We start from the raw sequence: 13901 nt of genomic DNA, 5'->3' as shown, positions 1-13901 counted from the left end.
TTGGAAACGAGATTTCTTGAAAGAATATGTTAGTTTTTATTCCCGTGTCAGGTCAAACATTTGACACATCACACTTACTGTAGAGAAAAGACACCGTTATATAACATCAAAACACATGATCCAGTCGCACATATACACAATCAAAAGAAAAGAAAACATCATTTACAACATAAGTCCCCCTTAAGTCCAAAAATATGTTTATCTTATTGTTACTTCACTGTGATGTTTGAGCTTCACTGTGCAGAGTTTGACACTAGAAGACTGTTTTCAACTTCATCTGCTGAAGGAGGAAAGTTTCTCTGTGCTCACCTTAAATCTGAGTTTAAGGCATGTACCTACGAACAGGATTTGTGACATCACAACTAGTTTTGAGCCAGTCATGGACCAGTATGCAACTTGTGTGCACAAGTGTGATGTGGAAACTCCAGTGAAGCCTCCAGTGCACAAACACTGAGAATTGACTTAATAGTGAAGTAGTAGACATCTTGTGTCCAGTATATTGATATTGATAGATTCTGGATTTTTCAATGAGGGAGAATTTTGTAATGAGGTAATTGAACTTTTTTGTGGAACAACCATATCAGACACTAATTACTATTCAAAGCAGAGTATTTCTATATGTCTTAAAACACACATCTGGAAGGGATCTTAATAAATAAATGTTAACCTTTTCACTCTTTTTATATATATATAAAATATGTATTTATATATATAGAATATGTGGGTTGTTTATCCTGAATAAATATCTTTCTGGTTAGCCTGCTTTCTTTCATATCAACTAGCCATTTCAATAACTGAGCTAGGAATGTTACTTTAAATATATATATATGTTATTTGTTACATAAATAAAGGTAATTGCATCACTTTACTAAGATGTTTTGGTTCAACAAGCTGCATCTTCATTTTGTAGGTATTTACTGACCATCAACAGCTAGCGTGTGTTATACTGTAATGTAATTACAAAATTTCAAATTATAATCCTCTATGCTACTCATCACTGAAAAAAAAATCCCATTTCTGTAACAAGGGAAGAACATTTCATGCACCGTCCTTCGAACTAATAGCTTCTTTTCTTGTTTTCTCTCTCCATCTACCTTGCAGGCAAATTATCCCTGGAGGAGTTTATCAAAGGTGCCAAAAGCGACCCCTCCATTGTTCGGCTACTCCAGTGCGACCCCAGCTCGGCCTCCCAGTTCTGAACCCACCGCCCCCCACCCCGCCCCCCCGCCGCGACTGCTTCTTCCTCACCCTCTCCGTTGCTATCGAAACAGTCACTCAAATCAATGCATGATGGTTCTCGTCTCTCATATCATCTTCATTTTTTTGTGTCTGTGTGTGTGTTTGTGCGAGGATGGAGGTATTTTAAGGAGGATTAAGAAGAGTCATCACTTTCATTTTACTTTCATTTTTATATTTTGGAAAAACGAAGGGACACGCATACATTTAATGATCAGTCGACAGAGGGGTCCGCTAATGTTCCTGAATATCTCTCTCTCTCTGGAACATCGGATTTCCAAGGAGCTGGTGACAAAGTGTGAATGTTTGTTGTTTTTTTTGTTTTGTTTTTTTTTTTGCAGGATGTGATGATCTTGAGAAGCGTCTCGCTCAGTTTCTCCTCCACCACACATGTATATCATGTATATACTGTATGTCTATGTATATCATAAGATGAAGTACATTTGTCTTCATGTATGGTGCACACTCTCTGGCATTGAAAGGCAGTATTATGTAGCGTAGCCTCCTGGTCTGATCTGAATAAGTGGGTTGGGGTGGACGTGGGTGGGGGTCGGGTTTTGGGGGATTATTGGGATTTTACTGCTATATGATCTTTCGCTGAGAAAAAGAAGGCCTAAGATCCCATTGGATTTTTATTGATATCTACTGGCATTTTGTTGATTTTTACATTTTAAATGGTTTCATTTGTACATAATATTGTTTTCCTCCTTCATGTTGTTTTATTTATTCATTTTTATTCTTATTATCGTGCTTTCACTTTGATATGTTTAAGATGACCATAATCTAGTTTACAGTGACAGAAAGAGAGAGAGAGAGAGAGAGAAAATGTGAGTTAAAGTTGATCTCTTTGGGATTTGTTAACGTAGGAGAATATCAAATTGTATTGTTGATAAGTATAAGGAAATCCCATAATGCATTTGATCAATGACACCAGTAGCACATATCGTTTGAGCCGCCATGTGTTTATAAAGTATGGCTGTGCATTTGATCTGAATGCGTGTGTGTATGTGTGTGTGCATGTGAATATGCACTGTATGCTCGAGGCTGACTTTTACAGTATTATCATGTTGTGTTGTTTCTTAATTTGTAAGTATTTTATCAACGAGCAGTAAACTTAAGATAGTCGTAACCTGTCACTATACTGCATGATCCTACCGACCAGACAGCGTAAAAAAAACAAAAACGACAAAATCCACAAAAACAGTAACGCACATCGGTATCTTTTTGTAGCTCTGCAGCCTCCTCAGCACTGTACCAGAAACACGTCGACATGATTGAACATTTGTCTTGCTTTGGGACAAACCCTCCCTTCTCTCTTTTCCTCTGACAGACAGAGAACTCACTAAGGGCTTGTTCATCACTCTAGCTGAATGCTTTTATAACCTCCTGGATTAGTCTGCTTACTGAGCAGTTAGATGAAGGGATATGTCTCATGAGAAAAGGAACGAGTTTAGATACTTGGTCTGATTTGAATTCTTAGGGTTTCCGGACATACAGTATGTAGTAACCTGACAGAAATCAGTGGCTGTGTTTACATGTACAGTGGTGTAAATCTTAATTCATATATTTATTCTAATTGATGCGATTTATTATTGTAACACCGAGAAAGTGAATCGTTTTGAGACGAAGCATCAAATTAGCCTCTGAAATAAAATGAAATATAAGATTTTAAACTATTTATAGTCTGTGTGCTATTGGAGTTTTAAACACTAAATAAAACACGCTCCAGAATACAAGCCTCTATCTGCAATACTGTGCACATGTAAACATAGCAACTTGTTGTAGCACCACTCTCATGCAACCATTCGAGGCCCTCATTGCCAGATCACTACTGCCATCCTGCAGGTTAAATACACAGCAAATTCAGTTTGTGAAGTAGCTAAGCATCGGGCAAACTGGAAAAAACAAGCAGACACTCAGATGCATCTTCATCCAAGAGAGCAACCGTTTCTTCAGTGTTCTCACTGGAGACACAGTATGGGACAAAAACACAGTTTTCAGTTTAATAAGTTTAAAGCATTTAAGGATCTCTGTGTTCTCATTAAATTATTATTGTTATGCTCGCATTTCTTTGGTGTTGTGTTTTTGGTATCTAGCAGGGGTGGAATGTAACAATTTCAGGGTACTTGTACCAAAGTATTTTCATTTTAAGCTACTTCATACTTTGAAATGTTGTACTATTTACTCCACTACGTTTATTTAACAGCTGTAGTTACAAGTTACTTTTCAGGTTAAGATTTTACATGCAAAACATATCTTCGATTTATAGTATATGATAATTTTTTATAGATAAAACTACCCCTAAGTACATAAAGCAGTTCAAATGTAGCTCCACTAAAACTTGCTGCATATAAGTGCTGCTTATATGTTAATGCATTAATACTCATCCAGTATTACCATAATACATCAGCTGGGCCATTCTGCAATAATGAGCACTACTACTTTTGATTCTTTAAGTACATTTTGCTGCCAATACTTCTGTATTTTAAGTAAAATTTTGAATGCAGCACCTTTATTTGTGATGGAGTATATTCATATTATGGTATTGCTACTTTTACCAAAGTAAATAGTTTCTGTACTTCTTCCACCACATTTATCAAAGCTGATATTCAACATTCTGTGCTCTTATCTTACCCCTGCTCAGTGAAAAGGAATGAGGATTCGTGATCTTTATTATATAATTATTCCATAAATTTATGATGTTAAAAAGGCCTTTTGAAACACTCCATTGAAACCCAGACTAATGTAATTACTTCAGGTGGGTTAGCAGCTCCATAAAGCAGGTTCATGCAGGCTTCACTTTACACACTGTGGGAGTTGAGGAACACTTATATCACACTTGGATGATTGCTCTGTCTGCCATGTGAGATAAAAATAACTTTGCTGTAGCTGGTCAGAGAAGAAACTCAATCATACCAGATATGTCAGATTTTTTTAAAGCCCAATACAGGCCCAGTGTATCAGACGTTTCACTACCTCACAAACTGAATTTCTTTGTGTAATGGTGGCAGAGTGAACTAGCAGTGAGAGCCTAATAAGAGCTGTGCTGGTCCAGCTGTAGCCAGATGACATCAGGTCCGATTTAACTTGTACAAAACATTTGCACAGGAGCTTCCTAACCAGCCGCACCTCTGCTTTGGGATCCTATAGTGTCACTGCCATCTGCTGGTAGGATAAGGAACAACAGTTGCTAGACCCCGAACTACAGTTTAATCCTTTTCTATTCTCACTGCCTCTGATGATCTGGTACCTTGTGTTGGATAAATACACCCCCTTCTTTCTTCCTCCTTAACCCCCCTTTCCTTCCTCCCAATTTTCTGTTGCATGAAAACCTCACATGAGGATGTCATGTTTGTTCTGTTGGGCCTGAAATCGAAATATACCTATGTGTTTCAAAGCTGCATGTGTGGGCTGTTTCTTCATTTCTGGTTATTTAGGATATGTGAGGAATGCATTAAAGAGAAGCGTATTTCACAAGGCTAATGTATGGTCATGACAGCTGAACTACTGTGACTGTTGCAGCCTGTCAATGTTCTCCATAGGTCCTTATTAACACACCCCTGACACAGGTGAATGGTGGATGTGTTTGTACCAGCCTGTCAGGATGTCTACATGTTTGTCTGACTATAACCAGTCATTCCTGTCAGACCACTAGCTGCTGGCATTACCAGTTATTTAAAATGAATTGTTTTCCGTTAGAGAGACACAAAGCACAAAACACACAAACTAGCTGCAACATTATGAATAAAAACTTTATTTTCTTAATAAATACAAAAACTTGAAGAACTAGTTTCACATGTAACCGGTTTCTCTTGACCTAACAGCAGAAAAAATGCACACACACCTGATTCCAAATTACTCAAACAGGCAACAAATACCAAGGACTTCATTCTCAACAAAAACAGGTAGAAGGTGAAGGCACACCCACGCACTCTCTGTACACCGGATTACTTCCCTGTACTGTACCTGCCTCCACTATGTGTAACACAAAAATTAAAGGAATAGTTAGACACTTTGAGAAATTTGTTCATTTCACTTTCTAGCCAAGAGTGAATAAGCCTATTTTCCAAAATGTTGAACTATTTCTTGAATTCTGAACTAATTCCTCCTACAAGAGTGGCATCATACTTTGGAGATTGCCTCATCTTTCTATCCTGTCATGAATAATTTTGCCCTCATAAGTATAAAAATACAAGAACAGACACACATACTGTACAGTAACTGGGATTCTGCACACTATGAAAACAGTCTCGGAACTGTAGAAAATTCACATCAGGTTTTAGCTCAAGTCCATTGCTAAAAAACATTTCCAGCCTCTGAGCCCACAGTTTTGAAACACTGACAGGAAAAGAGGTTTGTGAGTATGATGTTCAAATCTAAAATATTACAGCTAGAACTACAGCATATACCTTCACGGCACCTTGTTTTCATTCATCAAGCAGCTCCAGCATCTCAAATGCAGCAGTTAAATCCAGAAGCTGGATCTTTCCAGCGTACCTCTCTCCAGCAGTTGGTGTTGCTCTGGTGCCCTTTGCTGGCTGCCAACCCTCGATACCGGCCTTTCTCGGTCTGACCTTTCTCTGTGTGGCTGGCGAAGAGGCTGCCTCTCCGAGTGAGGAAAACTTCCGTGCTGACTGGGAAGACGCTGTGGAGGAGGAGGTTGGCGCTGCTGTCTCGGAGGTTCAGTGTTTCGTCTCAAAGGTTCACTGGAGCTTCTTGAGGCTTCAGAATAGCGTGTCGGAGTTTCAGTGTATCTTCTTGGAGGTTCAGTATAGCAAGACAGAGCAGCTTCCTCCATTGGCCTTACCACATTGATCTACACAAATGCAGAGAAATGATTAATGACGGTTTGTAAATTTGATTTTAAAATACTACTCAATTGAAAATGGTCTTATGCACCGTCTAAAGGACTCAATTTTGGAAACAGCACAATGAATAACTGAGCTTATAGTGTCTTAGTCCAAATCTCACCGCTCTGCCATAGTCTCTGGGTCTCTTCCTGTGAGGGCAGCAAGGCAGACCAAGGAATGAAATGCAGACAGAAAAGCATCGGGAGGAAAACACCAGCTGGATAACACAAGTTACGATCAGAGGCATCCACAGGATCAGAGTTGTACTCTGGGGAGGGATGGAGAAGGGAGAGCAGTCAGCTGTTAGTGGCAACCACCAGCTGGACCATACGGAGCACAATTTTAGGCAAGAGCACCTTCACATAAATGGGGATACAGTGTATAATGGATAATGATGTGGTACAGAACTCAGTTTCTCTCAGGCAGCTGCGGAGCACTGCAACACAACAGCAGCAAGTCTGGGAGTTTATGTTCGCACAGGAGAGTCAGCATTGTGAATAAAATATGCAGAGCAGAATGTATCAAAGTAAAAGTGTAGGGGGAATTCAAAGAAAAAGAGCTGCCTTTTGCATGCTGACTTGCAGACTACAAAGAGAATAAAAGTTTAAAGTTTGGAGATTTCTTTGAAATTCAGGATAAAATACGCACAAAGCACAAAAAAATAAACCTTGCATAACCATCATTACTGCCTCTAAGTGATGTCTATCAGAACCAGAAGTTCAAAACACATCAGGTGATGTAATCCACCCTCTGGCAGCCATACTGGAGGTCCCTAGCCATTAGACAACTCTGACTGAACACCACAGTTTGCAGTCTCAGTAGACAACAACGAAGGGGGTTACTTCTCTGCTGATTTAGAGTTGAAACTTAGTTTCTGACTATGGGATAAATTTGGTTTATTATAACTTTTATCTCATTGGTTATGATAAGATTGTACTCATCAGATCAACTAATGAGATCTGAAAACACAGCAACACCACTTCATTACAGTCCAGCAGGGGAAGAAACAAGCAGCTAGATGATAAGATGAGTTTTAATCAAGTTTAATCAACAATTTAGCCAGATTATCTAAACAACTTTTATTTGGAGATAAAAATCAAATGTGAGCGCCTCCGAAATGTCAGCCCCTAATTGCACAGGAAAATTCTGTGCATGTACAACTACGGTAAATTGAAGTTGAACCACAAAATCTATAAACTGATGGATGTTAACACCAGTGTGGGTAATAATTTAACCATTCACCTTCATTCTTTCTTCTATAATAGTTTGTTAGCTTATAGCAGCTAACCTAGGGGTTTGTTTAAAAGCTTTTTGCTCGTCTGACTGGTCGTGTTTCTTTCTCCTTTTTTTTTTAGCGATGTCCCCACGTCCCCAGATCTTAAGTATTCCTCACCGCTAGATGCCACTTAATCCTACACACTGCACCTTTAACTGGAGTAAACTGTAACATGATATTTTTGTACACTTTTGCTACAGTGAAATGCATGTGGGTACAAACCAAACTGGGATCTACTAGCTCCATAGCGTTGCTAGTGGTCAAAAACTCTACAGGGTACCTTTAACCTAGAAACCCAAACTACATCAGCTGCATGTTATGCACTGATGTGTATTTTATAACTCTGAGGTCACTACAAGCAACTTGGGGTTCACTGTACTTTTGCCAGCTGTAGTGGACAATATGTGCAACTGAACAATTCAGTTACATCAAGAGAAAGGTCACTTAACTGACAAATTGTAGACTACTGGGTTTGCTAAAGTGCCCAGGTCGTACTGATGTGTGGATGCAGCTGTGAGGCTGAGCAGGCCTGACAGGCCATCTGTAAGACACTGGAACAGGACTGGAGCCTGAAGTGGACCGACAGGGTCAGGTCAGCATTTCTGCCACCAGCCCAGCGGCTCCAGAGTGTGACTGACTGAGTGACAGAAAAGACACCCAGCATCCAACACCCTACACACATACACACACACACACACAAAAGGGAAACAGTAACCATGATGCGCAGCCTCACTGCTCTGTTCTGTTTGTGCCGCAGTGACAATGGGCAGCTGTTCAAAGAGCCAGCTGCTGCAGAAAAAGTCAGAGTTCATGCTTTGATGTAAGCGTTTGTCGTACACACTAATACACTCACATAGATGCGTGTGGGGTCAAAAGGACACTCGTTGGTGATGCTGGAGTAGCCAATGGCATCAGGGAAGCGGCAGTGAGTCAGGAGGCTCCGCCCACCGTGAATGATGGCCCTCACCACAGATACAAGGAGTCCGATGGCTGAAGCTGCTGCCATGAGTGCTGAAACCAAACTGACAGAGAAAAGTGCCAAAGTCTGGGGAAAGGACAGAAGCACACAAGTCATATAATTAGGAAAGAAAAACTTGATGATTGATAAGATCAAATAAAGCTTTAATGCACCCAGTGGAGCAGAGCAAAGAATAAACATTCATAAAAAGAGAGCAAATTCAGCAGATTTAAGGCAAGAAGTATTTATTTGGAGCATGATTTTGATTTGGCCTTAAGTTCACTGTTTATCAGTCCAGACTTCATTATTTTGTTTCCTGTCATTTATCATATAATCGCATAACTTCCCCAAAAGCTTCACTTTTGAGGAACTCACTCCTCTTCTGCAGCTTCTCACTGGGCTTTAACATGTCTAAAGGAGCCTTAAAGGGGCACTCCACTGATTTTATAGATGAATTTTAGTTTGCTCATCACAAGGAGGACTATTCAGCCTGTGAAAATTGTTGTATAATGTCTTCTGTGGCTCTGAGGGGTGCTTTCAAAAGTTTGAAAAAGGTTATATTGGTTTTAGGCTTAAGACTCAAAGTTTTTAAGGGAAAACCTTCCCTTTTTAACATTGACTTACAACACATAGGAAGGCCTGACTGTAAAAACTCATAGTTCACAGTCTGTGTGAAAGCCAACGTCTAAAGTCAGAACTTCGAAACATTATACACAGTATATAGAAGTAGACATTTCTATAGGTTAAAGTTAGAATATTTTATCGACTACACCCAAACAGGATCCAAGAATTTAGGCAAAATAAAAAAAATGCTTGGGGACAATTTTTTGGAATATTTAAAAATGTCAGAATTTACTGTGAGCTTTGCAGTTTTTTGAAGAATTTTTCATGGCTTTTGAAGGGCTAAACAATTAACCCATACTGTGTTGAAAAGATAAACCTGGTGATAGTCTATGGTTTCCTAATTGTCGACAAATCCAAAGAAAAGACCCAAATCAACAATGTATTGATCATACTAACAAGTATTTCCATTGCACCCATTTATCTTATTCCTCTGCACCATAGAGCTCCACAAAAACTATCAAAGACATGTGAATGAGCCTCACTGTTGCACTGGGTGAAATGTTCACAACTCGTCTAATTTTGAGTCAATCTACATTAACTGTCTTGGTGCCATATATATATATATATATATATATATATATATATATTCACTCGTGCACCACATTTGCTGTTGAAAATAGTCCACAACAAATCCACAATTGACCCCCTTTTCACATAACTTTGTAAGAAACTACAGTGTCCAGCTGTTTTGTGACCCGTCTTAAAGGATTTTTGTCTTCAGAAGTAACCAGCAGGCTTGGGGTCACACAGTGCCACAGACAGGGTAGGGTTGTTGTACGTACTGAGAAACACTATGCTGGTTTCTAAGTGATTTCTTGATGATAAGAAAGATATAGAACAATGCTAGGCCTTATCTTTTAATCCCAGTAAGAAGCTGCAGCATTAGAAACTAAATCTATCAGTTACACACGATAATAAATGATGTTCTGAATACTAAAACAGTGGGCCTAACCTTAAATAAGTTTACAGAAGGTGCGACATACAGTAGGTACAGAAAGTCTCGAGACTTAATATCGCTTTGTGAAGACGACATGAGTTGTTCAGTCAAAACTTGATAAGAACATTAGAAAATAGTGCAGTTCATCAGGAGATTAGAAGTTGCAGTAGCCAGAAAATGTGACTAAAGGACTGTGTTAACATGAAAAGAGGGAGTGTTGAGATTACATGTTACTCATGCTTTATGATGCCTGGATGACTGAATAAGATAAGATGAGTTGAGCTGCTGCTCGTCAGCGCTGCCTTGCCCAGTTCACGGTTACATCGACTAACAATGGAAGCTGGGAGTGGTTTATCACGGCAGGTTTGCCCATGTTTACTCATTCTGTTCAACTCACTGCCTCGTCGGTCCCGTCTGAGCAGCCCGACAGCTGATTGAATAAACAGAGAGAAACCGTTGTGCACGACTGGAGGCAGAGGTGGAGAACAGAAAGTCTGCTAGCTCTGCAGGGCTGGATCTTAACACCTGAAGCAACATGCAGCATGTAGGAGCTCAAAAGGGGTTTTTTTTTATGTCCTCCTGACTAGACAGAGACAAGAGCTGAGAATAAAGTATGAGAAAACAGGAGAATACAAAAGTGAAAGCAAGTGTACGTGCAGAGCAGTGAGACGGAGATCAAAATTGGTACATAGTGCGCCATGAAAATACTGATGTGGTAGGAGGGATCAATGAAAAGAAAGCTGGAAAGAAATCATCACTTAACATCAGGGGTCATGATTGACAGCAGCATTGCCAGAATGCACAGTAGATAGTTTCCTGTCTGCATTTTTAATGGGTTTATCTTTTTTTCAAGAGCATTTAAATAAAACAAAAACTGAATTAGAAACTAAAAGTGATACTAACCAGGCTTCTGCTCTTCTTGTTTTTGGACAGGACAATAGCCAGAATGCCAACAACAATCCCCTGCAGTGAGAAGAGAGAAAAGATCTAAGAAAATGTCCGTTTTGTTTAAATTAACATCTTCTGCTACTACTCATTTTTGACAGGGAACAGCAACGATGGATGATATCCAAAATTACCATAGAGCTAAAAAGGAAATGATTTCCTTTGATATACTTCCAGATACATATGTAAGTGTATTTGGAAGTATATCCCAGTCTCTGTTTACTGAAGTTAGCAACATGAGGAAAGTCAAACCGTCATTTCTGTCACCACCTCAGCACTTCTGTGTATTTAAGTGCCTATGTGGGTTTTGAAAGTTGTTTTTGTTGGGCCGGAAAAAAAAAAGACAATTAGCATCAAATTCATCAATTAGAATTATCACATATAACCATATAAGACCAATGCAGCCACTGTTTTAAACAACTATTTACTGCATTTTTTTAGTAGAAATTAAATTTATTACAAGAATATGTGCATAAAAAAATGAGGCTTTTTCAAGGGGTCTTTGTTTAGAGAGGTAGTTTTACAAGTAACCCTAATGACTGATCAAAGGATCCAATGATTTGTTTGACTGAGAATCCAAATCATTTGCAGAATTTAACACTTTCCTACATTATTTTAAAAGAGTTATGTGAAGCTATTTTAACAAACACTCGGGTTACTTTTACCAAATGGTTCCTTATAGCAGCGAAAAAAAAGATCCTCTATGGTACAAGCCCAAAGAACTTTTTATTAAGAAGGTCTCTACAGTATATTATGATTAATTCTAGTACATTTCTTGAAGGAGTAGGCACATTTGTAACTGTTGTAGGGAGGCACTAATGGTAAAGCCCATGGCTCTTAATAACAAAGTCTCAGCAGTGAGCCCTGAACTGAAAATACTGCCCTGATATGGTTTGTTGGCATTTTTTTAATAAAATGGAAACGTGTAAAACAAGTTCCCTTATACTCCATAATGCCCGCAGAGATGAATTCACTCCTTGATATTGCAGAAATGCCACAGTGCAGCCTGTGTATAAGCACTCACCACCAGGCCAGATGTGAGAGCCACCACATTAGAGATGGCGTACTCCATGGCCCTGGCCTGCTGGTGGAGGTTGATGTGTCTGAGCACCACACCGTGAACCAGCGCTCCCAGCAAGAAGTTAACATGACCAATTAGGACCATGCTCAACCCCATCTTCATCAGGGCCTGAGGCTGCTCCAAGCTGGCACAACACACTCCTGAAGAGAGGAAGGAAGGAAGGAGGACGGGGGATAAGAGAAGAAGAGACGCTCCAGGCAGTGAAATACAAAGACGCGTGATACAAAACAGAGAGAGTTGCAGTGGTTTTGGATAATGTTACATCATCCATGTTGCCCAGGTTCAATGTCCCAGTGCTATAATCCCTGTTGTATTGATCAGAGACAAATGCCAGGTCAAAACCACAGCAGGGATGTCACTTGTATTAATGATTAGCTGCTGAGCACATAACTACAGTACAGGCAGTACAGACTGACATGTCCCTAACAAGGGTATTAGAGTGGACTGAAAATTACATTTACAGTAACTGAAAAAAGTCAGAGCTGGAGTGAAGATGAAAATATAGCAAATAAATCCAGTACGTTCTTATACAGTGCACATGAAAAGCAATGTTGGACACACTGTGCTTGTTCATGGAGTGAAAATATCAAATTTTAAACTAAATCTAGACCTAACTTTTTAGAATTATAGAAACCAAGCAATGAAGACAACATGATGCATTTTCTATCCTGATGCGTAATAAATCCGAACAATTTGTTAAATTTGGTTCATGAAGTTGATCTGTAAGTTTTGCATGTCATCCAACAGCCCATTCTACATTTGGTGATGCTTTCATATAATGTTGCAGGTGATTAATATTCCATATGGAATAATGAAAACTGCCTCACTTTAGACATCAAATATTAAGTGCTCCGTTAGAGTTAGACTTAATAAAAAAGACAATTTTTGGTTGTCCTACACCTCTATATTTATTTGTTTGTGTGTGTGTAACATTGGATATTTCCATCATAACTCCTATTTTGACAAGATAAGTCCATTTCTCCACAAAATACATCCCTGCACTGTTTGAGACAACCCACCTGCATATGAGTCTATTTGCATTTCACATGAAGACTGTTCAACCTCTGACATTAAAACACGTCAAAGGATGTGGGCTCAAAACAGTTTTTATGACATTTTGGTATAAGGGGTGTTATATTTCTAGTGTTAATATCAGGATTATCAACACTATTTGATGCAAGCATTGTTGTTAAAATTGTTTCAATGTGCTGAAATCATACACACAAAAGATTCTTAGAAGTGGTTTAGACAAATTATAAAATATATTAGTATGATAGTACAATTTCAAAGGTTTTTTCCACGAGACACTGCAGAGTTCATCATCTCCAGACTGGTGTGTCACGCCACTACCGCACCCAAACAAACACCGAAACTTTTTTAACAAACACTGTCTGCACCTTACATATATTTAAATCATCTTCACAGGTGATGTTTTACCTGAACCGGCCATCTCGGCCTGGTCACCATTCCTTAAAATTGACGGTGAGTCTCGTGTGTTGATGTTACCAGCGTGTCCTTTTCCCCTCTTCAAATTAAACACCACACATCAAAGTGTCACTCAGCAAAGCACGCAGACAGTGACGCTTCTGCTAAATCATTTCAAAATAAAATTTGACCTCAGAATGTATGTATGAAGCGTGATGAGCATGGCATGATTTTTGAAGATTGAATTTGATATGCTAACAAATAATATTTTATGCAGCTTTGGTGTGAAAGTTAGAAAATGACACGAAAAAGTCAAAACTATATAGCCCAATTTAATTTTTTTAAGCAAGTGAATGAAATTAACTAATGTGAAGGTTATGTTTAAGACATAATTTGCGGTAAATTAATACTTTAAACACGTTTTTATCTTTCAAAATGTTCCTTCACTCCAGCTTTCAATTGTCCTTTACGGGTTGCATTTTATGCTTTTATTTTGAAGCCAAAGTTGGCATGACATGTAGATAGTGAGTCCGCAGATACACCTATTGCAAACGAGCGCAGGTGCACCT

At 39.0% G+C, this 13901-nt stretch overlaps 2 protein-coding genes across 8 annotated transcripts in view; one reads left to right on the top strand and one right to left on the bottom strand.

Moving 5' to 3' along the window:
• The window catches only part of LOC121913669 (hippocalcin-like protein 1), a 42303-nt gene extending 40541 nt beyond the window's left edge, over positions 1-1762 (top strand). For all 6 annotated transcript variants that reach the window (XM_042436403.1, XM_042436408.1, XM_042436407.1 and 3 more), the window contains one exon: positions 1102-1762. In XM_042436403.1, coding sequence (XP_042292337.1) covers positions 1102-1199 — 98 coding nt within the window. In that variant the 3' untranslated portion in view covers positions 1200-1762. The remainder of the gene's footprint in view (positions 1-1101) is intronic.
• Positions 1763-4974: 3212 nt separating this feature from the next.
• Positions 4975-13488, bottom strand: tmem54b (transmembrane protein 54b). 2 transcript variants are annotated; one of them, XM_042434483.1, is made up of 6 exons: positions 13345-13482; positions 11851-12047; positions 10785-10844; positions 8216-8407; positions 6208-6354; positions 4975-6052 (listed from the first exon to the last, which is right to left on the bottom strand). In XM_042434483.1, the coding sequence occupies exons 1-6, from the start codon at positions 13355-13357 to the stop codon at positions 5702-5704; spliced, it is 960 nt and encodes a 319-aa protein (XP_042290417.1). In that variant the 5' UTR covers positions 13358-13482; the 3' UTR covers positions 4975-5701. The 2 variants fall into 2 exon arrangements, with proteins under 2 accessions (XP_042290417.1, XP_042290418.1); XM_042434484.1 differs by lacking the exons at positions 4975-6052; positions 6208-6354 and adding an exon at positions 6361-8034 and having other exon boundaries at positions 13345-13488.
• Between the last annotated feature and the right edge of the window lie 413 nt (positions 13489-13901).

The sequence above is a fragment of the Thunnus maccoyii genome, chromosome 15 (genome assembly GCF_910596095.1).
Source record: "Thunnus maccoyii chromosome 15, fThuMac1.1, whole genome shotgun sequence".
NCBI lineage: Eukaryota > Metazoa > Chordata > Actinopteri > Scombriformes > Scombridae > Thunnus > Thunnus maccoyii.
Note: the sequence above shows the minus strand (reverse complement) of the source record. Positions and strands in the feature narration are given on the sequence as shown.